Genomic DNA, 27,999 nt, shown 5'->3' on the forward strand with positions numbered 1-27,999 from the left:
GTTTGTAATCCATAGAAATTACACGATGTCAACCTTCCTCAAATTATCGAGCATCATTTTCTCAACTTTTTCCATACATTCACTGTACATTTTGCGTTCGCCCCAGCAGTTTTGCCCCCTCGGCAAAATGGCGGCGTTAACCTTGGAAGGCTTTTGTTTGGTGTATTGAAAAAGTTTTGTAAGAAATATCTCCTCGTGAACTTGTTTCGTCTTAAACGGATAAGTGAATGACTTTAGACCCAAATTTAAACAATTTTCAACTAAATTTTTACTTGTCTAGTAAAAGTGACAGTCAAAAGAACTTTCGTCCTTGAAGGGACTCGAACCCTCAATCTTTGGCTACATCCTCTAAATCCGGAGGCCAACGCCTTATCCATTAGGCCACAAGGACTCAACGGTAGTTGGGAGTCGAAATTTGCGTAATTAAAATAAATTTGTTTATATTTGGCACAAAAAGCTTTCTTTAAGTTATAATATTTGCAGGTGAGGTATTTTCAAAGTTCTTAAATATTTCCCTTGCAGGCACGTAAATATATAAAGCATTTAATAACCCGTTAGAGGCTGCAAAATGTTTTTTGTCCCAGACCCCACGCATCGAACGATTTTAGAAGCATTGTGGGTAGTTATCAAAATGGCGGTAGTTTTGAGTTGAAATGAGTTTAGGGCTTACCCCTGATTCCTACCAAACAGCAACACAATATGCGTTTTCGAGCAAGGATGGTAGACATTAATTCCATACAGCACTTCACACGTAAGTTATCGGATTGCATCAAAATTTATTTTAGATACAATGAAATATATGAAGTTCATATATTTTGAACTGCGGTATTAGATACGTATGATGCACGATCCTCGCAGTAGATGGCGCTATTTCAGCAATAGCGAAAATCAGACCTGAAAAAAGAATCAGCCAATTTGTTAGCCAATTGGCTTGTTAGCTCAATTGGTAGAGCGCTGCACTAGTATTGCAGAGGTCAGTGGTTCGAATCCAGTACAGGCCTGATTCTTTTTTCAGGTCTGATTTTCGCTGTTGCTTAAATAGCGCTATCTACTGCGAGGATCGTGCATCATACGTATCTAATACCGCAGTTCAAAATATATGAACTTCATATATTTCATTGTATCTGATTTATCACTTTCACGGGTTTATTACGAATCAACTTAACGGCCTGCTCCCAGTTGGCTTGTTAGCTCAATTGGTAGAGCGCTGCATTAGTATCGCAGAGGTCAGTGGTTCGAATCCCGTACAGGCCTGATTCTTTTGTCAGGTCTGATTTTCGCTATTGCTTAAATAGCGCTATCTACTGCGAGGATCGTGCATCATACGTAAAATTTATTTTCTTCAGCGAAGCGAAAGAGTAAGCGGCATCGTATTAGAGAGGTTGTATGCAGAATGGATTTAGTGAAACGTTTTGATGAAATGAAGGGTGGTACCATCTCAAATCTGTCTGTTCATCCATTCTGATGGTGAATCCCGCTAAGGTCATAGAAACTGCGGTCACTACTACCGACAACTGTCCTTCCACCTCAGAACCACTCTCCCGAACAAATTATCACCTTACTTGTCAAAGTACTTGGCAAAGTATTCACTCTTATCTCTGTCTTTTATGTAACTTACGTACCTCGTCCTTTAAAATATGCTTACAAGTCAAGATAACTTTCAGTTAAAGGTTTAATAAATGTATTTCCTTATCATTTCATGTTGACTTTATGTAGGTGTCTTAGGTACGGTATCCCGTATGGCCAAGACGTGTGCCTTGCGGATGACACCGACAAAACTTTATTTCATCCTGGCTGATAATGCTGCCCTTGGAGGAGTGTCCATTTGGTGTGAAGTGACACAGGTCTGTTAAATCTGGTTGATAATGTACTGATATTGTAAGAAGAGATGACTCATGCCAATCATTAGTCATGGTGTGAAAGGGTTAATCACATTTATAGTTTAAAGGCCTTGGCATCACAATCCCACCCAGATTTTCATTCAGCACATACATACATACTTTATTTGATAAAGTAGGTTGTAAGATGACAGCCTCCCCTCTCCAATAAGCCACTCCCCTCTAATAACCTCCCCTCTTTAGAGGAAGAAAGTTATTGAGCCCCATCCCTCCCCTCCTAAAAAGAGCAAAAATCCAAAATAACACTCCACATCAGTAAGCACGATAAATTTATTCAAATACTGTAATTTCACTTCAATTAACTTTAGTTTGCTGTTTTGCTGTGTTTCTGCTTTATTGATTTCCTGAGGATTTTGACTGCCAATTTGGTAAATGAAGAAGTGTAAAATGAGAACAATTTTGGATTGAATACGGTACATCATATCCTATTTTATCCTGGTAGTGAAAACCCCCCAAAGTACCTGAAATAAATAAACCCCAGGGGGTTTATTTATTTCAGGTACAAATAAATGAACCCTTTACAGAGGATTTATGGCAGTTGTTTGTAGTAGTCTTTACAAAATGTATTTATTTCTTTATTTTAGAGCAATTTCTTTGAAGAGTATCGCATTGAAGGAAAGGATGAGAGCAACAACATTTACCTTGAATTGATCCCAGAAAACCTAATGCGAGCCATGAAATCAGCCAGCAGTGCTCAAGCTGTCAAAATAAAACTCACTAAAAAACACACACCATGTTTAACTTTTGAAATTACATTGGTAGGTGAAGCTGCTTTGACAGTGAAAACTCAACTAGTTTAGGTAAAGTATGTATATAAGCCAAGTGGCCTATCCAGCCAGCACTTACTCCGGTTTCTGTAAGCATGAAGTTACCAGGAGTATCTCTACTCCCCCCTGGATGGGATGCTGGTCCATCGCAGGGTTACCCCCCAGCATTAAATTTGATGGTACCCAATTAAACACCTGTGAGAGTAAAGTGTCTTGCCTAAGAACACAACACAATGTCCCCAGCCAGGGCTCAAACCCGAACCACTTGATTCAGAGTCGTGTGCACTAACCTCAAGGGCACCATGCCTCCCTAGTTTGAACTAATTTGAACCTTGTTAATTTTAGAAACTATTCACCATTTCATTTTCAGGAGTTACCAAAAGTGAAGTTTTCCTGACCCCCCCCCCCCTCCCCCTTACAATATCAATAAATTTCTAGTAGATAGGTGACAAGAAGAATGAAAAGTATAAACTAGGGAATACTGTTTGATTTGACAGCAAATCCTTCAAGCTAACTTCATGAGAAATACACATAAGATGGTACAGAGAATACATTTTTAGATCTTTGGGGAAAAGGTTTAGTCGGTTGAAATTAGTAATGAAGTGCAGTTATCAAAGTGTGACTATTGTTTTAACTCCTAGAAGTGATTAACTGGTAACTTATTGTAATATCCATACATTTTCTAGCAGACAGGTGATGAGAATACTCAAACTTGTCAGGTAGAAGTTATCTTGACATGACACCAACTTCTTAGGGGAGAATTAAAAGTCACATCTTAGAAGTTTAAGAGTTAATTGACTGTTTTTTGGTGACAGTGATTCTGGTTTGGACAAACTGAACAGAAATCCTCATCATTTCTGTAAATCTTGAATGTTGCTGACCAGTTACCTCAAACACAGGTGGAATTGAGCTAAGTTTAAGAAGCAACTGACATAATAGATTATGTTCTTAACTTGTCTTTGAATTGAGCCATTGATTCTGGCAGCCATCCCTCACCAGTCACACAAGAAGTGTAGTACATGATGTACCAGTTGGAGTGATACCTGAGAGAAACTGGGATGCCTACGAGGAACCTGCCATGCCTGAATTTGATGTGAGTACTAATTCAATCCTAACTTCCTTGTCTTTCTAAGACTTTTTTGGTAAGTTAGCAACTGGGAGAGAAGCAGTGGCTTCGTTGTCAGCTGACAAGAGTCCTGGTCAATTAAGGCCCAGGTTTATCACTTGTTTGGTCTCTGCTTTGTGTTCTTTGGCAAAGTGCTTTACTAGCACAGTGTCCCTTTTCACTCAGGGAAAAATGCTTGGCTTATACAGTGCCTCTCTGCATGCAAAGAATTATTTAAGCTGTAGAGCAGGCATGAGTTTTGCAAACAAGTGCTCAGTTGGTGAAAACTAAAGGTGCCATCTTTGATTATTGCAGCAAAGGAAGGCTGGAGAGAGAAAGGCATTTGTACCAAGGGGGCTCTGGCAGTGTGTGCTATATCTCTCATAAGAATTAACCGTTAATACCTTAACATCAGTGTACTTATTCTCCATACTGTTCTCTATACATTTCTTTATATGCTGACAAGGAGAATTTGTTAACAATCAAGAGCTTCTTTAGTTGGTGATCATTTCGTTTATTCTCGTGACCTTAATGTGTGATTTAGGGGTGATTTGTAAGGAGAAATTAGATGCTGGTCGCTCTTGGAGTTAAGGATTGAGCACTATCAAAAAATATGATCATGGTAGTTTATTAATATATGTCTGATAACAAAGAGTATGCATGGAGAATGGTTGATGTATTTTTACTTGTCTTTTGCAGGTGAGTATCTACATGCCACCCCTCAAAGTACTTAAGAATGTGATTGAACGAATGAAGACCCTCAGCAGTTTTTTGGTAAATTTGATCTTACACTTACAAGTGGTTGCGCTATTTGTTTCCTAAATTCCTAATTTCGAGCCTAAAACAGTCAATTTTAAAGTAAAAACGTAGTTCATTTTTCTTTGTGAAAGAGATAGAAGGCAGTAAAATCATTTTACAAAAGTACGCGACAAAGAAAAACATTGAGTGTTAAAGAGGACCTCAACAAATGTCTCTTTATTTTCAGATGAAGTGTAAAACCAAAAACCAATCGAAAGTAATCTAAACAGCCAATCAGAGCGAGGGGAGGTATCATAACAGCCAATCAGAACAAAGGAAAATGTCTCAAGGAGTCATTGAGAACTCATGAAGCAAGGGAAAAGGAGGGAAAAGGCGGGAAGCGCAGGCGACCAATTCGTAATTGGTCTAAGTTTTGAATCTGTTTGGTTGAGAAAGCAACGCAAATTTTCTGGACCAGTCCCAGAGTAAAGTAAAGCAAAACCAAAGCTATCCGAATTATTTTCAATGTTTACTTGAAAATTGTTTTATTTAATCAGTGCATTAATTTTTGTATTTTTCTTCGCTAGATTCTTGCAGCTAATCAAAATGGTTACATGACTCTTGGAATCGACACAGACTTGGCATCTGTCACGACACATTTCAAGAATTTGGACACACCAACATGGGGTAACTTGATGTTTGTGTGTACCAATTGAGTATTCTAATAAACTTAAAGAAAGCTTACAGAAAGCTGTAACGTTTTCGTTACTTATTTTTCAGGGTTTTCCATTAAATTTGACATGAAATATCATTAAAGCTCTGTGGTTGCCTTTTTTTCTTCTCGTTTGCATATTTTGGTAAACGGTATGGTTTCGTTTTTTTTTTCTTCTTTATTTTCCTTTCTTGGCACTAAGAATCGTATTTCTGGCCGAACGGTGACGTAGAAACAGAGCTCGACACTAACAGTGTCACTAGCCACAGACTAGTTGAAATTCAGTTTTGGCTAATAGTTTTCGATTTCCACTACATGTGACCAGTTTGGCTAGTAAACAAACTGAAATTGTCATAACATCTAATTTGTCACTAGCCACTTTGCTAGTAGTTGGAAAGTTAGTGTCGAGCCCTGGTTGAAAGATGTTGAGCCTGAAGCACTTACAAGCCACCCTAAATTGAATGGTGATCCAGATCGAATATACATTTTAAGTATCGGGATTTAAACCCCTCAGCTAAGCTTCAACTAAGGAAGCCTCCTTGTCTCCGTCCATATGTTTTTGCCTATCGTATGTGTTGAACCACCTCAGTTCTCAACAAAATGCTCCGCGTTAACACTTTTCCAAACATCTACAGAAGGGGACCCCTCGTCTCAACCCCACAACCGAGATCCTGACAAGATGGCAGAGGCAAGGGTCGATGTCAAGAAACTTGCCACCTTTCTACACAGTCAGCAAGTTAGTCCAAACCGCGTCATCTGCAGTGAGTAAAGAACTTTTCAAAGCGCTTTTTGCTAAATTGTTGACCATCACCCCATTACAAGGAAGTACCCCCCCCCCCCCCACCTCCTGCACATCTCTTGTTAGTTAGCTGTTGTAATATTTTTGCTTTATTTTCTTTTCAACATCAGATATTGTGAACGGGAAGGCGGTACAGTTTCTTCTTCTCCATGAGGATCTTTCTCTTCAGTATGTTATTCCAGCGGTTTCTCTCTGATGTTTGAACGATACTTTATGGCTTGACAAGGCGCTCTGACGTAATTGAGGGATCTGGGGCTGAACACGGCCTTCACTCGTTTGAAGAGAGTTCATAACGTATGATGGGTGTCTCAGTGTGGCACTTGATGGTAAACTTACGTATTTCCTACATTGTTCCGTCGTCAACTCCTTGAGTAATCTGTCGATAACCTTTAATAACTGCATACAACTTGAATAAAGGCTGATAGTTTCTTAAGAAACTGTTTGGGGCTGCGTCGGTGGGGGTAACGAAATAATTTGGATATATCAACCAAGTTGAAATGATAAATTGGCCACCGTAACGATTACAAAAGCTGGCGTTTCGAGCGTTGGCCCTTCGTCGGAGCGAATAGCCCTTCGAATAGTTTCTAAAGAAACTAAAATAGTTTCTAAAGTAGTTTCTAAAGAATAAAGGCTGATAGTTTCTAAAGAAACTGTTTGGGGCTGCGTCGGTGGGAGTAACGAAATAATTTGGATATATCAACAAAGTTGCAATGGTAAATTGGCCGCCGTAACGATTACAAGAGCTGACGTTTCGAGCGTTAGCCCTCTGTCGGAGCGTTGGCCCTTCGTCGGAGCTTAGTTAGTAGATGGTCGGAGCGAATTGGCCACCGTAATCGTTACGGTGGCCAATTCGCTCCGACCATCTACTAACTAACTACAATTTACCATTACTAACTACATCTACTAACTACAATTTACCATTTCAACTTTGTTGATATATCCAAATTATTTTGTATACAACTTGGTCGTGAGAATTTGTAGTCCTCGGCAGTACATGCAACCTAATTCATACAACAACTAGTTTGAACTCTATCGTCATCGCCTTTTGCCAGAACCCGCCACATTAAGCTTTTCATTCGTTTTTGGCGTTACATGCATACATGCATACATAAACTTTTTTTTTCTCGAATTTAAGAGTAGCTTGTAAACACTAATTTTTCCGAGAGAAAATTACAAATAACTTTCGTTTTTTTTACGCTCAGCAGTGTTTGCATGTAGTCGAGTTGAGAAAGATTGCTAAACTGATGGTGGAAGAACATATTGAAACGTCGGCCGAAAACGTGAAACGGCTCTGACACACGACGAATTCGACGCCATCAATTAGAGTAACTCTCAACTGAGAGTCGAAAGTAATCGAGGAATACTTTTGTTTTTCCCCGTTCTGTGATTGGTCCAGAAAACCAGGCTCGCGTATGTTCTCAACCAATCAGGCTGAATCCAATCGTGACTTGCTCACCCGTGTTTTCCCGCGCTTTCGGCAGTTTGCCTGTTGTTGTTGTTGTTGTTGTTTTTTTTTGGCTAATTTTGACGTCCCCTGTGGTCGATTACTGTACAGACCCAAGGCAACACGAAATCTTCATGTTTTAAATGGTTAAAAAAATAAAAGAACAAATCATTGGTAATGGTGACGCCATCTATTCTGTCCCCCAATAGACTATCGGTAACAACCAATCAAAATGGGAGTAGGATTCAGCTCATCAAAAAAAAAAAAAAAAAAAAACAAATGAAGATCTCCATTATGTATGGTAATTTTCGCGTAATTTCACGATTAACCCTCTGACCTCTTACTGTGACTAGCATCTAATTTCTCCTTACATAAACCCCTGTGAATCAAACATTGAGATCACGAGAATAAAGGGAAATGATCACCAACTAAAGAAGCTCTTGATTGTTTAAAGAAATACGTCTTGTCAGCACCTTAGAAAATGTACAGAGAACAGTATTTAGTATATGTATACCGATGTTAGGTTGTAAAGGGTTAACTGGCGAGAGTCAAAACAATTGAAGGCTTTTCCTGGTTCCCGAAGTGCAGTTCAATATTTTAGCGAGTAAGTGGGTGAGACGAAGGGGAATAAAGAACGCAGACAGCGGGAACAAATACTTCAAGTCATTACTAAAAGTAAAAATTATCTTTAATAAAATGTAAAAAGAAGTGCTTCCATATTTTTCATCAATTTATACTTTTCTTAATTTGTAAGCCCTGGAAATCAGGAAAAAAATAAGGCCAAGGCCATATCGATTGTGTTATTGTCGTTAAATTGTTTCCATTAACTGATCGTTGATAAAAACTTCATGTTATAGTACAGCATAGTGGTCTTCTGTGCTAATTCGACATTATCATGTTGACGAAATCTGCGGATTAAGGAAAACCAAACATTTATAAGTAATTAAATGTCATTACTTTATTTTGTTTCGTGAAGTGGATCAAGGAATTGTTATTGTGTGTATCATACCTGCAGTGTTGACAAATCCGGCATGCTCCCCAACATCTTCAAATAAAATGTCCACGTCTTTGGCTCTGAGTTTATTGCCTTTAAACCAAAACAATTTCGATAAGCCTAAAAATAGTCGCAAACCTGCTAGGGTTACCTTGGCGTTAAATATTTTATATGTCTAGGTTCAGGGATTTTGAGAACAATGTACCACGGACTGGTGAAGTGTATCACCCAAGAACTAGACGCAAAATTTAACATAACCTCCCCAGCGACTAAGGGCTTCACACAGCGGGCACACGTCTACCCATGTGCGAAAGTTATAATGCCCAGTTGGTCTGTCAGAATCAAGTTATCTCAGACGAGTTACAAAAACCCACACAAGTAAGTCACGGTGTTTTAAAAGCGTATAACTTTCTTGGGAAAGATTAAAACGGAATTGTAAAACAATAGGATACCCGTACTGAAATAAGCTTTGCGTTTGAAAAGTCTGAGAGTTCTCTTTTCCACAACTTTTTTCCTTTTACAGATTTCTATGAACGTTTGGATTTTCTTTTGCTCATTTTCTCGACAGTGGTTGTTTGCTAAGCTTCCCTGAGAAATTTTGCGCAGGAAATTAGCGCGCGGACGCCTAAAATGGCTCCCTTAACGCATGCCCCACGCTTCACCGGTAACTGGTGGAATTCCTATTTGTTTTGTTTCGGTAAAATGAGGCTCATCGTAGACCCAAATAGCGACCAATAGGAAACGTACATATGCACCCAACTCATTGAACTTCGCCACAAGACAGCCATAACACTTCCGAGTCCTCACGGTCTGCCCTGCCATCATCGTTTCTCCAGTGTCCTACATTAAACTGGTTTTGCTTTACTTTATAGCTCGGTGATTGGTCTACAAAACTCACGCCACCTCCTAACCAATCAGATGCAAAGCTAAACTACTCGCGACTTGTTCCCACACCTAACCTATTTTCGCGCTCGATGCAGTTTGCATAGTTTGCTTTGAAGTCTTATTGCCTACTTAAGCCATTTTTCTCTGTTCTGATGAAACATCCTGGGTTCGGCTTTACCGCACCTAAATGAAAAGCGCATCATGAACCAACAAGATTTGTGGCCCTCAGCTTACCGAGCGCGGTCAACACGTGACGTAGTTCACCAGAGGCGACTTTGCCAGCATTGTCCTTGTCAAAAACGCTCAACGTGTCGATAAACTGCTGGGCAGTGACCGATTTTGCCTTTTGTTTCTCAGCCAAGAAGATGGCAAGGAACTCCTCAAACGTGACACCGCGATTGCCTACAATAAAAGTGCGTAAAACATTATTAGTTTAGCCTTTTACAGCCTAACATCAATATGCATATTCTCCATACTTTTCTCTAAACATTTCCTAAGGTGTTGACAAGGAGAATATCATAGATAATATATAGAGGGGGAATATCATATAGAGTAGGGATCAGTAAATGTTATTGTGACACAACTAAAATTCCCCCCCCCCCCCCCCACCCCCAAGAATGATAACCGGTTTGAGCGATTTCGGATGTCTTTTCATTTCATCGTGAAACAGTCAACTTTGTGGTGGACAAGAATCGATTGGGAGAAAATCAAAACAACATTGTGTGAATCAGCGGAAAAGATCGTAAAACTGACGTCTCTTTAAGACTTGTGGTCTAGTCCAAAGCGTCTTTGATTCGGTCTGTAGTTGTGGTAATCAAAACATATTTTGATAAATATCTCCTCTGGCTTGTGTGTTATGGATCATGGCAACAGACTTATGCAACGAATGTGATTGTTTATCACAAATTGGGCTGAGTTTCTCAACATCATAATAACTGATCATGTGGGTGTTTCAATTAAATGATAACCTTTAGTTAATTTGCACGAACCATTTTTAAAACTCTCAAGATAACTGCTCATTCAAAGAAAGAAAAAAATCAAATCGAATTTTAACAAATTTGTGCCCCTGGACAGATGCGGGTGAATTTTCCTAAACTGAGTAAAGATTTTTCTGATTATGCTACGGTGATGTAGGATGAATATGTATCAGCTTTCACGTAAAAATGTGATGAAGAGCACGACCTGAATTAATAGGTGGTCTTGAGAGTAAAGACTTCTGTTCAAAACATTCTCGTTCTAAAACAAATTACAACCACATAATTTGCATTCACTTGACGAAGGAGAAATGGTTGAGTAGGTAGAAGACAATGATATTAGAGAAACACAGTTCAGCGGACGAGATTTAGCTTAAATTCAGTAACAAAAAAAGATAAGATAAGATATAATAGCTAATTGGAGCACCTCTGACAATCCGTCAGGCATTAATCATGGTAGGTTAATTTGCACAATGCATTTCCCTGCGGCTCTTTATGTAAAAAGCTTGTTTTTATTGCGAATCTACCACGCCATTTTGTGAAAGACTCACACAATCAATGGACCTCTAATGAAATATATCCTAGATGACATGTCTCTTTCACCAAAGCGTTTGATTATTTTCCTTTGTTTTAATTTCGGTGATTTTTTTTTCCATACATGCACGCCGAACTATTCGAAGCGTTTGTAATCGCAACCGTTAAAAGGACGCAAATGCAATCAACAAGTGATTTTTTTTTAATTCGATCGCCAAGCAGATTATTGCTCTTACAATGTGTATAATGAAAGGGCCTTATATCTAGTTACTTGAACCCCATTTTCACCTGTGTCTGTTTTCGGAGCTTCGATTTTTTCAAATTGTTTCCCTATCCCGATGATGCATGTACGAAGTGAAATGGTTCTATCTGTCAGACATCAATTAAAAAGACTACTATTTATTTTACTCGCGTGTGGAAAAATACCCACAGAAATAGTTAATCGCTCGACATGGGATGCCAGCTTGACAAAAGATGAGATAAATCAGCTTTAAAAGGCTTAACCTCAAACATGTCTATTAAATAGTTGAAGTTAAACCGTAACGCAACATCTGTTTGACTCATTCTCTGCGCTTATCTCAACAATTCTTAAAATTTGCTTGTTATGTGTCGCAGACTCTAGAAATAAACTTTTAATTTACCAAATTGATAAAACAACTCTTATTGACCAAACGATGGCATTGTTGTCTCTCATAGAACAAAAGACCCCCGACCGGTATTTAACGTGAATCAAAGAAGATAACTTCTGAATATCGATCAATAAATAGAAATTCAAAGATCAGATCGTAATTGCGCGATAAAAATCCTTCAAAACTCACCCACGTCTTTTTCAATCTTCACAATGTCTTCATCATCCGGGTTGAGGTTTAAAGAGCGAAGCAGGCAACCGATCTGGTCCGACTCAATCTTGCCTTCGCCTTCGCTGTCAAATAACGCGAACGCGTCTTTGTACTCTACGTGAAAATATTTGCGCAAGATTTATAATTGTGTTTTGTTGTGTTCAACATTGTTGATATTTAGAATTATATACAAACCGTCCATCTCCTCTTGAGTTGGTTGGGCCATCTCGGCGGTCAGAGAAGTGTGAAGGTAGGTTGTGATTGCGCCCGGATGAGTGTTAGCGTTTGACACAGATCAGACGTGAATAGAATCACTTATGTAGACAAGGAAATCCAGGTATGAACAGGGCGTGGACGTCTTGGAGCGCGTCAGTGGTCAAGTACCATACCATGGGTCGGGATAGTGGGGCAATTTTCTCAAGAAAGAAAAAGTGTTCACGAAACTGAAACATTTTTAATTTAGTTTTACTTGAGGGTGAAACATTTCCTTAGGCTAACATTGAAATTCCATTCCTTGCGAAACTGTCATCAAATAAGATTGAGATTGTAAAACATAACCAAGGAGAAACACAAGAAATAGCGAAGTTCTTATTAACAGAGTAGAGGCGAGAATGGTCGAAATTTAAGTGGATTAAATGTGAAAAAAAAACTTGAAACATTTGAGGGTAATATTCTTTTAAGAAGCGCAAACCGTACATCGAAACCTTACGTCAATGGAGAACTTTCGAGGTTTGTCGAGTGAAAAGTAATGTTGCAAAGAATTGCAAAAATTGCAAAGCTGGCAAGCCTTGTATTTTGGGCGTCGTTCAATTAACCATAAAGATAACATCTGTTAACCAAAACATTGGAGACCCGAAAGAGGTAAAGCGCAACGAATAATTAACAAAACAATTAGATGTGTCAGTTGTTAAATACGAAGAGTTTTGAACTTTCAGTGATGATGTTAAAAAGAAAACATAAACATATTATCTCAAACTGGGCCACAAACATTCCACAGCTGATAAATAGTTTTGAACATTTGAATCGGTCATTTCAAGGATTATAAAGGTGTATAAGGTGCAGAAGTAATCTGATTGGGTTTTTTAGGATGGGTACAGACAAATCTCTTGGAACAAATGACGTTCTGGTGAATTCTGCTCGCCATGTGTCATCTTTGCAGCTATTTGTTTTGCCGCGTCACGCTAAGTGTTTTAAAGCGTATTACGTGACAAATCGAAGGAGACTATTCGCCTTGCATAATATGTGTCATCAAAATAGCTCTCCGCGTAATACACACCCTCCGTGTCTCGTAAGTGCAGCTGTTTTCTTGGAAGTCACGCAAGGGGGGTTGCGTGACATTCCAACAAACAGATTCTACCGGCTTTTTAGTTTGCAATTAACAGCGATAACAATTAACTTGATCCCCATTTGGCTGTTTTTTATTTTATTTTCTACAAAAGTATCTATCAGAAAATATTTATATAGATAATACTTCATAAATCACCCTAGTTATATATACCCTCTTGATATGAAATCATCTTGTAATGATAAATTAATAATCTGTATTGTTATCACATGTAATCACAGTTGATAGAGAGCTCTGTATGTAAAAGGGGGTGGATAATGATCATCCAGACATGACTGTCTTCACAAATTCTGCCAGAAAGAAAATAAAATTTAAAAATGTTAGGCACAATATAGCTGTACTTCAGTCCTAGCTAGGACATCTAGCCTCCACAGCTGCATTTAAGGGTGGAAAGGACAGGATTTGATCTAACACAGAGCATAACCATTAGGATCTGGATATCCTAACAGTAACCCTCACAACCAATGCATAAACATTACACCACTTATAGTCACAGAAACCAGTTAGATATAAAACTTCAGTAGTAGTAGAAGCAGGCAGGCAACATTCAGTACCTTCATAATTGATTTGGCCTTGATTGTCCTCCAATCCACTGAGGAGCAAATCAACCTCCTCTTCAGACATTTTTTCACCTGCAACGAAAAAAGAGAAGTCAAGAGTGCTTCCTCCGTAAACTTCCTATAAATTGATTTAGATTTTTTGAAAGTAGGTAATTGAAGTGTTTTGGAAAAAGCTCATACCAGTTCGTGACCCCAAATATGTCTCATTCAGGCTTCCCTAAAGATAATTATCTAACACAATCTCATCAACAACGATGGGGACATCTACACAACACCCCTGGGTCAGATGGAAAAGGAAGCAACCTCTGGGAGTCAAAATTAAATGCTGGGATAGTATGTTTTGGCTCTCCCAACCACCAACACCAAAAGAAGAGTGCTACCTTAACCCTTTAATGCCCAGATCTGATTGTGAATTGTCTCCTCCAACTGATATACATTTCCTTGCAAATTAATTGCAAGAGTTTGGTGTTAGATCAAGATAGCTTTCAGTGGATAAGTTTGAGTATTCTCATAACTTGTTTGCTGAATAATGTATGGATATTAGAGGGAGAAGTTACATTTTAATCACTTCTGGGAGTTAATAGTAAATCACTTGTTAAAATTTTTATTTGAGTGGTTCCATTTTAAGTGACCTTTCAATGCAGGTGGAAGACAATACAAAACATTTTGACCACTGTTATAATTAATGTCATTGTCGATAAGAGTACAGATTAAGTTTAACCACTGTCGACTTGTTAAATTTAAAAATAGACCAGGCTTTTCAGTGCTTGTCTCTCCCAATTCACTTTTCCTTCTGATCATTTACTCTACGTATGATGCACGATCCTCGCAGCAGAGAACCCTATTTATGCAATAGCGAAAATCGGACCTGAAAAAAATCAGGCCTGTACGGGATTCGAACCACTGTCAGGTTTATTACAAATCAACTTAACAGCCTGCTCCCAGTTGGCTTGTTAGCTGAATTGGTAGAGCGCTGCACCAGTATCGCAGAGGTCAGTGGTTCGAATCCCGTACAGGCCTGATTTTTTTCAGGTCTGATTTTCGTTAATGCATAAATAGCCCTCTCTACTGCGAGGATCGTGCATCATACATATCTATAACCACAGTTCAAAATATATGAACTTCATATATTCATCGTATCATTTACTCTCATAGATAAAAAGTACCAAAATATGCAATTACCTAATCCTGTCAGCACATGACGCAGCTCTGCGGCCGACACCTGGCCATTACCTTCTCTATCAAAAACTCTCAAGCCATCCACAAAACCCTCATTTGTACTTTTACTGGCCTTCCTTTGACCAAAGGAGTGGAAGATTGGAAAGAACTCATCAAACGAGATACGATTAGAACCTAGAAAAGAATACACTTTTTGTTCACAAAACTTGGCATAATATGGTATGGCAAAAATTCTTTTAAACAATCTTATCTATCTTCCTTGACCCAGTACCCTGCTGGCAGAGGCGTTTATTTGTTAACTTCCCCTATGGTCCACATAAAAATAAAGTCCTCTGAGCTTGGCCTGTTAAATCTTCTTCGAGCATGCACCTGGGAATTATCCAAGTATGTGGATAATCTGATTTGCAAAACCAGTCAGAACCTGTTTTAAACACGTTGCACACGCATCCTATTTAGCTATATAGCAAGACCAAGTGTGAGCCCACAATCACGTCACCAGAAGTTGAAAGTTGGCCGAGTACTACTGGGAACTAATTTGTTTCTAAGCAACAGGCCGCGCATGCTCGAAGAAGATTTAACAGGCCGAGCACAGAGGTCTTTCTTTTACGTGACCGTAGGGGAAGTTAACAAATAAACGCCTCTGCCAGCAGGGTATTGACCTAGAAGTGATTGACATGTAACTTGTCCCTATAATACATCTATCATGTAAGAAACAAGTAATGAGAATACTCAAACTAATCAGGTAGAAATATCATCTTGATCTGATACCCAATTCTCGTCACTAATTTACAAGAAATGTCTAACAGCTAAAGAGGAGAATTAACAATCAGACCTTTGGAGTTACAGAGTTAAATGACAAATCTTAAATTCAATAACTGAAATATTTTTGTTCAAAGGATATAGTAGAAATCTCAAAAACTATCAACTTCCACTACCGATTTCTCTATGTGTTACAATTTTGACTTCTCCAAACTGATGTTGGCCAAAAATTTTGCAATTTCAGCTGACGATAGGTGATCTTTAGTTTTTTTTTTTTTTATTTAACTTCGCAGACAGGCAGGGACACCGCAACAGTTTGCATCAATTACCGCGGGCCCAGTAAACCCACCCATCCCACCACACAGTAATCTCTTATGTGGGAAATTAATGTCTCCTACCCCTAACCCTGCAGGAGACAGGACCTCTATTTATTCCTCCCTATCCGAGAAGACTAGAATATCTAACCATTTCTTTGATGTTATAGAAAGGTAGCATATTCTTCTCAATTATTTAAAGACCTTGAGTGTTGGTCCGGCCGGGGCTCGAACCCTCGACCTCCCGCACAACAGTCCAGCGCTCTATCAATTGAGCTAACCGGGAGGCGGTTAGCTCGTTCCTCTTGATCTAGAACTGTCGAAAGAGCTAACAGCTGCGATATGAATTTTGTTTATAACAAGAGCACAGTACATGCAGACTAACTAACAATGATTCTTAAGCCCACTGTGGTCTAAATTCCTAAAGGAAGGCATCTTGGGAGGATTAAATCTCATTTCAGGGTTCAATCTATGAACACTAAGCGCAGTCAGAGGGAATGACATTTTTTTCTCAGTACTTATCTGATGAAATTTCAGTCGCCATAATAGGGCACACAGAGAGTTCAACAGCAAAATGAGCAATAACAATAATATTAGATACAATGAAATAAATATATGAAGTTCATATATTTTGAACTGCGGTATTAGATACGTATGATGCACGATCCTCGCAGTAGATAGCGCTATTTAAGCAATAGCGAAAGTCAGACCTGTAAAAAAATCAGGCCTGTACGGGATTCGAACCACTGACCTCTGCGATACTAGTGCAGCGCTCTACCAATTGAGCTAACAAGCCAACTGGGAGCAGGCCGTTAAGTTGATTCGTAATAAACCCGTGAAAGTGATAAATCAGATACAATGAAAAAACTATATGAAGTTCACATATTTTGAACTGCGGTATTAGATACGTATGATGCACGATCCTCGCAGTAGATATATTTTTTCATTGTATCTGATTTATCACTTTCACGGGTTTATTACGAATCAACTTAACGGCCTGCTCCCAGTTCGCTTGTTAGCTCATGGTAGAGCGCTGCACTAGTATCGCAGAGGTCAGTGGTTCGAATCACGTACAGGCCTGATTTTTTTCAGGTCTGATTTTCGCTATTGCTTAAATAGCGCTATCTACTGCGAGGATCGTGCATCATACGTAACAATAACATTGCAGCTTTGAAGTGCAAAAGGCTTTAGGCCTTCATTAAAAGTCGTTTCAATAACACAAGTTACAATTTCCGTTTATATACATGTCTTAATTGCCTCCTAGCTTCTACGAACGCGCTTACTTGAAAAGACTAATCAAACCAAAATAATGATCCATTTATTCCGAGGTTCAGTGATTCTTTTGTAAAAATTTATGTACCAAAATAGACCACGGGGAACAACAAAAGATTCCACCTTTCAAAACACACAACTTAAAGAACTGTTATCGCGAAATACAGTTTCCCGTTCAAGAAGTCATCCTGCAGGCTATAAATGAGTTGTTTTCTTTAAGTTCATTTAGTTTGCAAGCTGCGACAAGCATGCAATATATCTAGGCACAATTGTTAAAAAATATATCCTTTAAATCATTTATAATTATTACGTCGATTTGAATAGCGAAAAATTTCCAATATCTTTAACTTATCGAAAGCCGGGTTTTCGTCCGCACGTGAGCTAGTATCGAACATGTAAATGAAGTAGAGATAACTATCGAGATGACTGCGAGGACTGAAAGGAAAGCGAAACATTTACCTCAAAAAGTCAAGATCAGCTTCGATTTCTTTGATCGATCGCAAAATTGAGCTAAGGATTTTTAAAAATCATAGTTAACGTGTAAATACACGAACACTTTAGAAGGAAGTAAGCTAATTATCTCTTATTTCATTCGAAGGCAATTCCGTGTCGGCAAATGAAAAGTCAACAATGAACATATTTCTATCAAATCATACCAACTAAATTAATAAGTAGTTTTTGAACAAGTACATCACAGCTGCGAGATTCTCTAAAATAATATTCAACTGACTGATTGCATACCAGAGGGATCGACTTCCTTCAGAGCCTTGTGGACCTCGGCTTGTGTTGGGTTGAGTCCAAGTGAACGGAGTACCTCACCCAATTGCGCCGAATCAATTTTGCCATCTCCTCGGCGATCGAAAAGCATAAACGCCTCCTTGTGCTCTACAAAAATGAAAAAGGCATGAGTTGATACAACAACTGAAGAAAAAGTTCAAAACTACAACAGCTGTATTACTTTAACAATGTTCAAGCACCGTAGAACAACTCAACACTAATTTAAGAATCTTGAACCATAAAGGGCAATGTGATAGATACCAGCAATTTGATCTTCCGATAAAGTTGCCTGCGAAAGAAAAATAGATTTTGAGAATGATTATTCGCAAAGAGATAGCTAAACTACAAAATTCTAAGCAAGAGTTTTTCCCTCACCATTTTCACTTATATTGCAACTGAGGTTGTGTCACGTCGTTGTGGAAATACTTAATAGAAGTCCCAAGGGACTTGCCCTTATTTGGAGGTTCGGTTTCTTGGGTTTCTGGTTGGTGATGTCAAAAATTTCCGGGGAGAGTGAGAGAGAGAGCGTGGAAGGAAGTGATGCCCACCTGGGCGAAGAACAAGAAAAATGTCGTTATTGAATGGCTGTTTTCTTTCTAAGCGGATGCTATATACAAAAAAATTTAAATACTGTCAGCAACTAACATGAGACAATTTTGCGTGACTATTGCTGACCACCCCTCCCCCCTCCAAGTTGATATGTCCCTTTCCTCCTTTATTGTTCAAATAACCAAATGTTTAAATTTTTGATCGTCATGATCTGGATCAGTGACGTCATACGAATATTAATGGTGAGTTCCACAGCAGATCTGTTGATTTTGTGACGCGTAAGTGCAAAGGCAAAGTTAGTGTCACGCGTACCGCAAGAGTGTCACGCACCACGCCGGATCGACGCTGCATATAAGTGTAGGATTTAGGGAAAATACGAACAATGACAATGATTGGACAATGCAGTGACATAATATTCATTTATTTGAATAGCAACGTTTATGACTAGTATGAAATAGTATCAAGACCAAAATTTTAATTAATTGCTTCAACCTCAATATAAACTATTAAAATAAAATCTATAATATTTCTAATAAATAATTTTATTCATCATTCTTGAATATCCATCATGTTGTTGAAGCACAAGTTTTTTTTTTAAGGAGACTTAAGATACAACAACTTGCTTCGAGCCGAAAAACATTTTCATAAGCTGCTAGCGCTTACATCTAAAAAACTAGAAAACCAATATTTGGTGCGCAAAATTATTCGGAGCTGCAATCCTTGTCAAACATTCATGGGAAAGCTCTCATGCGGGTAAAAAGTGCATGTATAAAACATATGCTTGATTTTTCGTAATATCTTTATCACAGGGGATTTACAAGCTCTCCGTCAAATCTCTTTGCGCAAAGCGATGTTGAATCCAAAGCCAGCTTTTCTATACGTTTCCAAGATTCCAGTGAACTTGTGAACGTTACGGGTAGCCAACTGACTACATTGTTTTCAAATGCGTTCTTTTTTAAAGATTTTTGCTTAACTATCCCAATATTTAATAGTCCTTTTTTAGTTCGAAAGGAGAAATATCTTTATTCTTTTAACTCTAACTACCGCTTTACTCTGCTTTTTTTTAATCACTGAATACTCTAACCATTTTCCTTGAAGTTATTATTTTATAATGCTTGAAAATCTAAAACTAGTTGAAAAAGCTTTTCCCTTGAAAATTCTGCTCATTATTACGATTTGCAATGCAAATAAAGACAATTGTTATTTACTATTATCTAAGCCAGTATCATGCAATTATGTGTACAAATTTTACCTAAGCTTCGTTTTTTTGTTCAAACTATTAGTAGCACAACTTCACTTGATTCAGTAGCCTGAGTATCGGGCATTCCAAAAGAAGGGGACTGGGACTGAGCTAGACCGATAGGTTTATTTTTTCTCACGCCCTATCCCCACCCTCGCTAGAAAGCCTAGTGCTCAGGCTATTTTCAAGGTGACTAAACAGCAAACTTCACGTAACTTAGTCAAAATAGAGTTTCTGCTGTCCGCGGTTTCGCACTCGTCTGGTAAGACACACTCCCAGAATCTGAAATCAAATACAAATAACTGATTGATAAGCACGAGTGTTTCATCATTTAATCACTGTGTATGTGTATGGTCGTAATCCTTTACACTCTAACATTAATAAGGATAATCTCCATTCAGTTCACACACTTTTCCAAAGGTACTGACAAGCCCAATCTTGAAGGGCCTCATAAATTGGTGATCATCCCGGCTTAATTCTCATGACCTTTAGATTTGATTAAATGGTGCCACTGTATGGAGAAATTAGCATCCAGACACTGTTAGGAGTTAAAAATAATGTTAACAGCGTGTAGCATGAAAATCTTCGGGTTTTGAATTGAGTAGGGTACGCGTAGAGTATGTGCACGATGCATCCCCCCACCACTACCACCCACACGTATAAATAGAGGTTGGCAGGGGTAGGGGTAGGCGTTTCGTTTTATCGTATGAGTCCTTTTCGGAAGATTTTACCCTCTGCATTAGGGGAAGAGTCTCTAACGATTACGGTGTGCTACAACTTATCACACTAGTATCTATCCAAGAGCTAAGAGGAAAATTATACGTTTCCTCTCTTGTCAAAGTTTCGCTAAGTTATCGGAAAATCACAGAAAAGTCACCTCCTACAAAACTTTCATCATCTGTGACCGAAATAATTCGTTACTGCGAGACGCCAAAAAAGTCGATCTACGAAATACAGCTTTTGTAAATTATTTTTCTTAGCTCCTGCGCGCAAATTGAAACGAAAATAACACCACTTTACGACGAGTCGCGTGCAATGCGTTTCCTAATTGGTTAAAAACATGACACCAGCAACAATAGCAAGCCTCTGTGCTCGTAACTCAATCTTAGGTATAGCACGAGTCGCACTTGGTAACTTTCTCAGATAATATGCTCTCTTTGCAGTAGAAATATGTCGAAAGAGGAGTATTCCCAAGTGTATCTCCGACCTTTTCAAAAGATTTAAGTGTTTAAAATCCGTAAAATCACAAAACGAGCAATAGTTGGGAAGGCATAACATCCCGTCGTTGACCTGAATCAAGCTACAGATTGGACGGAGCTAACACTTGCGAGAGTAAAGGAATTTTAATCAAGTTCTAATAACGGAAGGTAACCTTCAGAGTCTTAATTACGAATCTATTAAACAGGCGTGAAAATTAACGTTGCAAAAACCATAAAAAACATGAAAGAAGGCCAGAAGCTTTCTGGTACATCATTCTCTGCTAGGATTTGTATGAGCTCTAGGAATATTACTGTAGACTGCACAAAAGCACAGAAAGATACTGTCAATGTTTATTTTTTGAACATAATCTTTTATACCTAACATAACAAAAATTCAACCCTAAATAATTCACCAAGAAAAATACATCACAGAAATACTTAAATACTACAATTCAATAATGCTTCCATACAGAGATTTTCTCATCTAGAAATATTCTCAAAATATCTCCATTTTTGCTGGGGAAGAAAATTTTAAGAAGCATTTAGACAACTTTTTTAACACTGTAATACTGCTCTATAAGAAAGCTATTTGTTTTGCTTAAAAAACATTTGAATCGTTATATCATTCAATGGGCTAGTACAAACCTTCACACATAATGTGGGAAAATTTAACAATCAGTCAATCCATGGATTTCTTTCCAGAGGGTGAATGACAGATTCAAATGATAAAGTCTTATTAACCAAGCATCAAGGCCATACTGGGGAATATTGGACCGAGGTTGTGGCAGTACAGAGCAAGTGCAATGAGGTCTGTATAAAAACAGCCAAGGGCCAATATTCCCCAGTATGGCTCGAGCAAGTGAGATTATAGTAGTAAGTATTTTATCAAATATGGCACTCAAGCACCAAACTTACTTGTTTTGAATACACGGATTATGACTGTTTTCCTTGCCAAATAATGATTTCAAAGACTCGCAGCAAACAACAAACTCATTAATTCTATGACTTTAAACACAAGGCTAACTACTCTGTAGAACCAAGCCACTCCACATGGACCATGGGATATGCCTAGGGTAGGGATGGGGATGCTCTCTTATCAAAATAACTACCCTCCCCCCACCCCCCACCAAAAGCTAGCAGACTCTGCCATGTCACTTCATTGTTTAAAAGTTAGTCTTTCAAAATAACATCTTAAAGCTCATTAAAACTAGGTACTAGTGTTGCTTCTATTAAATAATAATGGCACCTATGTAATCATTGTATTGAATCAGACTAACTCCACCTGACATTGACAGTCAGCAACAGACGACAAAAATCAAAATACAAGGCAAAAATAACATGCAATGAAACCTGTTTGATATAGTACAAGCAATTATGTCTCTGTAATCTTATTTTACATATTTTCAGTTATTGGTAAATTAGCATGGTTATAAGTTCTATCTAGTGGTTAAGGAAAGGTTAGTTGCATGAAGAATTTAGCTTAGTACCCTAAGGACTTATAAAAAAGCCCCAGGGTTGGCGCGAGGGTCCTTTTGATTCCTGTAGCGGCAAGCCATATAAACACCAAAGAGCTGTGAAAGACAGAAATAAGAGAAGAAGTTAAGGAGATTTTTTAGAGAGAGATAATTAACTGTTAATTACAATCAGATATTGTCCTGATCAAGTGGTTAATGAGTGTGAATTCAAATCAAGAAGAAAAGCATAAAAATAATCAAAGTGATTATCAGTTTTTATAACCCTAAACTCCTAAAATCTGGTTGCTTATTCTCTTCTCTAGCTGCTACACACTTCCTTGTAACTTAATTAAGAGAATTTTGTATTTGATCAAGATAACAACTTCTATCTGATAAGTTTGAGAATTTTCAATGCTTGTTTGATGGATAATGAATAGATATTAAAGAGAGAAGTTACATGTTAATCACTTCTGAGAGTTTGAGAATATGCGGGATTGTGCATAAGGTTAGTCCAACTTCAAAATGCAAGTGCGGGTTTTTAACTCAGTGGCATATAATTACAAAATGGATGTCATGCCATAGGATATAAAACTAAAAATAGTGTGTGAATTGATGTTGCACTTACCAAGGTAAAACTGAAGAACAGACCAATTCCTCCAGCCACCTTCAGAAGATGATTTACCACAGCTTTTAACTTGTCATAGCATGTTTCACAATTGGGGCATGTATCATCTATAGGAGTCCCACGACAGCAAGGTAACTAGAACACAAAGGACAAAGGGACAGTCACAAGCATTCAAAAGAAACCAACTGAAGGTAAGTGGTTTTAAACCCATGAGGTATTAAGTCAAATTTCCATATTAGCTAACAAGACTTTCACGAGATATATGATGCTACAAAGGTGGGGGGGGGGGGGGGGAAGAAAGGGGTCCTGATCCCATTTCATGCATAAAAATGAGAAAAATTCATGCATTGTATGTATTTAAAACAGTTGATAATTTTTCATGTCATGAATTTAAAAGGGAAAACTTCAAATCTCTCTTCTTGTATGCAAGGTTTCAGGGAAATCCTGAGTTTGTTATGAAATGAAAGTAAAATCTGTGCCGTGACTGATAACTTACAAAACCTTTTCCATCCTCTACAATAGAAAATACAGGGATTTGCATTAATTGTTCTATTTACACCTAGTCTTTCACAATTAATCAACCATGTTCACATTAACAGAATAAGAAAGTTAGTAAGTTTTGAGCTCATTAAGGAGATAGAGAACGATATTTTTCCTCTTATTACCAGCATGGCACATAGACATGGGACATAGACACTCAAGACAAGACAAAAACCATCTTTCTTAATGTTCACAAACTTCCCATTCCACCACAAAATATCTTCAAGCTTTGCCATGTAGTGCTTTGTGCATTTACTTTTCCAAAAGGTACATGTGGCTAGAGCAACCTAAAGGTCTTGTTGTGAGTTTAACAGAAGCCTGAGTACAAGCACTATCTTGTGACGACATTACAAAGGCGATGTACCACAAAAATGAATGCAAAAGATAGAATCCAAATGTTAACAAAAAAGCTTTCCTGTTATTAACGCTACCAAGCAACAATTTCAGTATTAAAGGCAACCTGAATGGCCACAAGAATAATTGGTGTCATTTAAAGGGGGGCCATTGCCTCCTGGAAGTCTCTAGACCACAAAAACTTACCTTGTCACACTTTGGATGCCCCATTTCACCTGAGGTTATATTTTTATTTTTAAATCCACAACAATCTTTAATTGTTTGGATTTTTGTCTTTACATTGGGTGACATCTTTCCCCAGCCTGCCTTCATTAGATTAGACTGCTGCTCATGTGAAACTGCTATAGCGCCGATAGACACTGACATTTGAATGATAAACAGAAGCAGCATGATGATCATATACTAATAATCCATAAGTTAAGGTTGAAACAAAAGATAATATTACTTCCTTATTAGAATGCTGAATAACAAGAATCTTTGCAATATAAAACACTTCCTGATACACAATTTTTAAAGGATACAAAAAACAGAATCACTTGGCTGTGACGCACTGCACCAGCAACACCCATAATGGCAACAAGAAGGAGGAAGACACCACAGGCTACAACACCACCAAGGATTGGAAGACTGGTTATTTTGGACGATACTTTGGCATAAACAGCTACACATATTAATACCAGGGCTATGAACTGCAAAAAGAAAAAAATTCATTCAACAAAAACAGTTAGATCAGGTAGATTAGGACAGCTGTTCTCTTTTGTCTTTTATCTTAAGGTAACTGGTATAACTTTGCTTTTAGTAACCCTTTACACTATAACGCGAGTCTGCATATTCTCCATAATGTTCTCTATACATTTCCTAAGCTGCTGACAAGGAGAATTTGTTTAACAATCAAGAGCTTCCTTAGTTGGTGATCATTTCCTTTGTTCTCCTGACCTCAATGTGTGATTCAGTGGTGATATTGTAAGGAGAAATTAAGCATTGGTCACTCTTAAGGGTTAAAAGGTTAAAGCTTTTAAAAGATGGACACCCTAAATTTCTGAGGCCAGAGCCATTGGGCAGTCAGTGATTATTCTAAGAGCACAGCTTTGAAATCCCACGTGTTCATTGTGTATATAGGTCTGTCTGTCTTTCTGTTCATTTATTTCAATTTGAGATGTACAATGAGCCAGCGACTCATACTAGTTCAAGTTCAAGTTCATTGATTTGTTTAAGCAGGTTGATTAATTGGCAGCTGTAATAGCTGATGTGGACCTGCTGTCTTAACCCACCCCAGGGGAGGACATCCATCGCACAGTAATCTCGTGTGTGGGAAATTAACATCACCTGCCCCAACCCTGCAGGAGATGGGACCTCCATTTATTCATCCCTATCCAAGAAGACTAGAATGTCTAACCATTTCTTGATGTTATAGAAAGGTAGTAAATTCTTCTCAATTATTTTAAGACCTTGAGTGTTGGTCTGGCCGGGCTCGAACCCTCGACCTCCCGCACTACAGTCCAGCGCTCTATCCATTGAGCTAACCGGGAGGCGGTTGGCTCAATGGATAGAGGCTCAAACATTCGAATATCATTAACCCACCCATCCCACCCCAGTGGAGGACATCCATCACACAGTATTCTCATGCATGGGAAATTAACATCTCCTTCCCCTACATAGGTATCTCTTCATTGTAATTTCTAAATTTTCATGGTGTAAATTACACTCAATTGCAAAAACATAGAAACCTAAATAAGCATGATCCATAAACAATGAGACCTCAAAGTTTTATGGGTAATCATACATATGCATAATCGGTGATTCACTTTTTCTCACTATTCATGAAAATTCTTTTGCTGTTATAATCCTTTTCTTCCAGGAAAGCATGAATAGCTTCCATCAATCACCACATGCTTATGGTGTTTATCATCTAAATGTGTACCCAGAGAGCCATAAGGTCTCATTGTTCATACCACACCCTCTTTTAAAACTCAATAGGGACCTTAAGTAACCACGACGGCGACGGCAACGAGGATGTGGAAAAACAAGAGATCTAATTGGCAGAACAATAGGTCAGCACGTGCATTTTGAAACTTTGTACATTTCTTAGTCGTCCTATGCAAAACAACAACGTGAAATCGCCAAAATTTGCATCATCTGCAAACCGAAACTGCGACTGCAAATTATTTTAATTTCCATTTGGAACTCAACGCTACTTTTATACATCATGCTGAAGTTGAGGTCTGGCGCCGTATGAGACAGTAAGCTCATGCAGCCATTTTTGAAATTCTAACTAAGAGTAGAAATTCCTTTTTTAATCGAAGTCTTCCTTGGCGTTGCCGTCCCGACTGCTTAAGGTCCCTAATGTTCCAGCAATTTAGCAAAGTTTCTGTGAGCAAGATATCATGTTTCCATTCTCTTAAAAAAAACTGTCTTTGTTCTTTTTTCTCTCAGTAGAGATGATTACCTTAAAGACAAAAAGCAGCATACCCATAACTGCTTGCACATAAGAGCCAGACACAACCATTGGAACTCTCGACAAGTTCTTCACAAAATGGTGCCTTTTTCCATGAATTTATTATCATCAGTTGAATCAAAATGAGATTTTATATCACTGTATCATTCAACTTCCAAAAGTACAAAATTTGGTGTCATACAACATCTGAATGCCAGGAGGACAAGGGAACATTCAAAATCCCTTTGAAGTTTGCAATAATACTCATTACAAAAAATCATCATTCCATGTCCTCTGGAGAGAATGGTATCTTATATCTAACTTTGTGCCAAATTACATGCAATATGGAGTGATTTGAATTACAAACAGCTCTGCAAAGTGAAATGCGACACATGTCATCTTATTCGCAAAGTGTAGTCATTAGAATCTTAATTAGTTCGAGTCCTTTCCTTGTTGATGAAAGGAAAGGCTTCCTTCTAGATTCGCTAAAATACGAGAAGTCTGGCTAAAATTTATTGAAATTTTGTAAAAAGGTTTAAAAATAACCCAAGAGAAAGCCTTAGAGATAATATGGACTTAATAGGACACACGACCTTTACTTCGTAATAATCGAATAATTAACCTTGTAAAAGGGTTGCTTTATATTAAGTTATTCAAGAAACGTGGAATATTATTGAAAGAGTATGTCAAGATCCAGGAAAATTAAATGTATACAAAAAAAATCACTCATTGATCAAATTTAAGCGTACATCTCCTTAGACATGAGGTGGCAGCGAAACTCAAGAGTTTACGCTGTTTTCTCGCCCAGAAAAAAGCTATTAAATTAATGCACGATGCGCTAGGTAAACAGCTAGCCTTTTGCAGCAAAGGAACGACGGGGTTTTTTTTGCCTGAAGATTTTCTTTTTCGTAGAAGAGCTAACATTTACACTTTAAATCCCTAATCAGATTCCGAAGCATTAACAGATGAGAACCGCAGGAGATTTCCGTCGAAGAGGATCCAATAAAAAGCTTCAAATAACCACTAAATGCCACGTAACAACAGACGGCGAAAATTCGATTTTCCCATACAATAGCTGGCGATATTCGATAAAACTCTGCGTTAAAGTTGAAAGGTTTTCCTGGATACTTACAATGTAAAGGGTGTTAAGTGCCACCAGGACATTTTTGGAGCAGAAATACGCACAGCTCTGTGCTTTCGAGTATTTAGGGCTGTGCATTTGGAAAATATCCACAGATTTCTTTCGTCGCCTGTTAAAAATCCGTGATCGGTTTACATCCAAAGAGACCACTAGCATCGTGGGCTCCTTAACGATCACGTGACATAGGAAAACTGACGTCATTTGCTATTCCTGAACGATAGAGAGGCGCGCTCTGATTGGCAACTCAAACTTCAAATATTTTTTGTTACTATTCACCTCCGAGCAACTCGAGTGGGATTTGCGCCCGTAAATATTGTAATCGCTGCAGGAATAAATGAGTAAAACAAAGGTAGTCCAAGCTCGCAAAATATAGAACTATATTCGATATTCACGTTGTGCCGAAAGATAAGGGTTTCTCTAAAGGCGCTCTCGACTAGAATGAATCTGAACTAGTTTTGAATAAAACAAACTTACCTCGTTTAGTGATTGTGCCTTTGAATCGTGTGAGTATCCTGGGCTAATTATGGGTTTGTAGCTCTGGTACTTGCCTATTGGGAGAGACAGTAAT

The 27,999-nt window shown here is 38.2% G+C and overlaps 4 protein-coding genes, 1 long non-coding RNA gene and 2 other non-coding genes across 10 annotated transcripts; 3 read left to right on the plus strand and 4 right to left on the minus strand.

Annotated features, from left to right (window-relative positions):
• Positions 1-305: 305 nt before the first annotated feature.
• On the minus strand, positions 306-391 carry Trnar-ccg (transfer RNA arginine (anticodon CCG)). The gene is given in 2 exon segments: positions 306-341; positions 355-391. It is a non-coding gene; the product is annotated as a tRNA-Arg (tRNA).
• A 224-nt stretch (positions 392-615) lies between these two features.
• On the plus strand, positions 616-8,424 carry LOC111333450 (checkpoint protein HUS1). Its single transcript, XM_022939020.2, has 8 exons — positions 616-751; positions 1,717-1,844; positions 2,483-2,656; positions 3,651-3,758; positions 4,470-4,544; positions 5,096-5,195; positions 5,856-5,981; positions 6,130-8,424. The coding sequence occupies exons 1-8, from the start codon at positions 700-702 to the stop codon at positions 6,213-6,215; spliced, it is 849 nt and encodes a 282-aa protein (XP_022794755.1). The 5' UTR covers positions 616-699; the 3' UTR covers positions 6,216-8,424.
• On the plus strand, positions 929-1,001 carry Trnat-agu (transfer RNA threonine (anticodon AGU)). Its single transcript has one exon. It is a non-coding gene; the product is annotated as a tRNA-Thr (tRNA).
• On the minus strand, positions 8,134-12,045 carry LOC111332487 (myosin-2 essential light chain). The gene is made up of 5 exons (XM_022937836.2): positions 11,885-12,045; positions 11,669-11,803; positions 9,577-9,744; positions 8,473-8,550; positions 8,134-8,371 (listed from the first exon to the last, which is right to left on the minus strand). The coding sequence occupies exons 1-5, from the start codon at positions 11,913-11,915 to the stop codon at positions 8,343-8,345; spliced, it is 441 nt and encodes a 146-aa protein (XP_022793571.2). The 5' UTR covers positions 11,916-12,045; the 3' UTR covers positions 8,134-8,342.
• Positions 12,046-13,080: 1,035 nt separating this feature from the next.
• Positions 13,081-18,397, minus strand: LOC111333284 (myosin-2 essential light chain). The gene is made up of 6 exons (XM_088741612.1): positions 18,271-18,397; positions 18,157-18,184; positions 17,860-18,003; positions 14,777-14,947; positions 13,589-13,666; positions 13,081-13,324 (listed from the first exon to the last, which is right to left on the minus strand). The coding sequence occupies exons 1-6, from the start codon at positions 18,271-18,273 to the stop codon at positions 13,296-13,298; spliced, it is 453 nt and encodes a 150-aa protein (XP_088597738.1). The 5' UTR covers positions 18,274-18,397; the 3' UTR covers positions 13,081-13,295.
• Positions 18,398-18,849: 452 nt separating this feature from the next.
• Positions 18,850-27,558, minus strand: LOC111332495 (tetraspanin-31-B-like). Of its 2 annotated transcripts, none has more exons than XM_088741610.1 (5): positions 27,423-27,558; positions 24,378-24,545; positions 24,043-24,258; positions 22,963-23,097; positions 18,850-19,966 (listed from the first exon to the last, which is right to left on the minus strand). In XM_088741610.1, exons 1-5 carry the CDS (start codon positions 27,507-27,509, stop codon positions 19,901-19,903), a joined length of 672 nt encoding a protein of 223 aa, XP_088597736.1. In that variant the 5' UTR covers positions 27,510-27,558; the 3' UTR covers positions 18,850-19,900. The 2 variants fall into 2 exon arrangements, with proteins under 2 accessions (XP_088597736.1, XP_088597735.1); XM_088741609.1 differs by lacking the exon at positions 18,850-19,966 and adding an exon at positions 21,221-22,454.
• Positions 20,764-27,015, plus strand: LOC148718574 (uncharacterized). Of its 3 annotated transcripts, XR_015994156.1 has the most exons (4): positions 20,764-21,051; positions 23,076-23,153; positions 24,373-24,589; positions 26,290-27,015. It is a non-coding gene; the product is annotated as an uncharacterized LOC148718574 (long non-coding RNA). The 3 variants fall into 3 exon arrangements; XR_015994155.1 differs by lacking the exon at positions 20,764-21,051 and having other exon boundaries at positions 23,015-23,153; XR_015994157.1 differs by lacking the exon at positions 20,764-21,051 and having other exon boundaries at positions 23,022-23,153; positions 24,313-24,589.
• Positions 27,559-27,999: the final 441 nt, after the last annotated feature.

This window comes from Stylophora pistillata, chromosome 12 (genome assembly GCF_964205215.1).
Source record: "Stylophora pistillata chromosome 12, jaStyPist1.2, whole genome shotgun sequence".
Classification (NCBI taxonomy): Eukaryota; Metazoa; Cnidaria; class Anthozoa; order Scleractinia; family Pocilloporidae; genus Stylophora; species Stylophora pistillata.

What these genes read in the sequence shown, in the direction of transcription:
- LOC111333450 (XM_022939020.2), top strand. Translation starts at nt 700, where the DNA reads ATGCGTTTTCGAGCAAGGATGGTAGACATTAATTCCATACAGCACTTC. An exon ending in AGACCCTCAGCAGTTTTTTG is followed by an intron (nt 4,545 to 5,095) that starts GTAAATTTGATC and finishes TTTCTTCGCTAG; the next exon opens with ATTCTTGCAGCTAATCAAAA. An exon ending in TCCAAACCGCGTCATCTGCA is followed by an intron (nt 5,982 to 6,129) that starts GTGAGTAAAGAA and finishes TTTCAACATCAG; the next exon opens with ATATTGTGAACGGGAAGGCG.
- LOC111332487 (XM_022937836.2), bottom strand. Translation starts at nt 11,915, where the DNA reads ATGGCCCAACCAACTCAAGAGGAGATGGACG. An exon ending in AACTCAAGAGGAGATGGACG is followed by an intron (nt 11,804 to 11,884) that starts GTTTGTATATAA and finishes ATTTTCACGTAG; the next exon opens with AGTACAAAGACGCGTTCGCG. An exon ending in TCACGTGTTGACCGCGCTCG is followed by an intron (nt 8,551 to 9,576) that starts GTAAGCTGAGGG and finishes TTTGGTTTAAAG; the next exon opens with GCAATAAACTCAGAGCCAAA.
- LOC111333284 (XM_088741612.1), bottom strand. An exon ending in TCATGTGCTGACAGGATTAG is followed by an intron (nt 13,667 to 14,776) that starts GTAATTGCATAT and finishes TTTTCGTTGCAG; the next exon opens with GTGAAAAAATGTCTGAAGAG. An exon ending in AGGCCAAATCAATTATGAAG is followed by an intron (nt 13,325 to 13,588) that starts GTACTGAATGTT and finishes TCTTTCTGGCAG; the next exon opens with AATTTGTGAAGACAGTCATG.
- LOC111332495 (XM_088741609.1), bottom strand. Translation starts at nt 27,509, where the DNA reads ATGCACAGCCCTAAATACTCGAAAGCACAGAGCTGTGCGTATTTCTGC. An exon ending in GCCAAGTGATTCTGTTTTTT is followed by an intron (nt 24,259 to 24,377) that starts GTATCCTTTAAA and finishes ATGGATTATTAG; the next exon opens with TATATGATCATCATGCTGCT. An exon ending in TGTTCTTCAGTTTTACCTTG is followed by an intron (nt 22,455 to 22,962) that starts GTAAGTGCAACA and finishes TGTCTTTCACAG; the next exon opens with CTCTTTGGTGTTTATATGGC.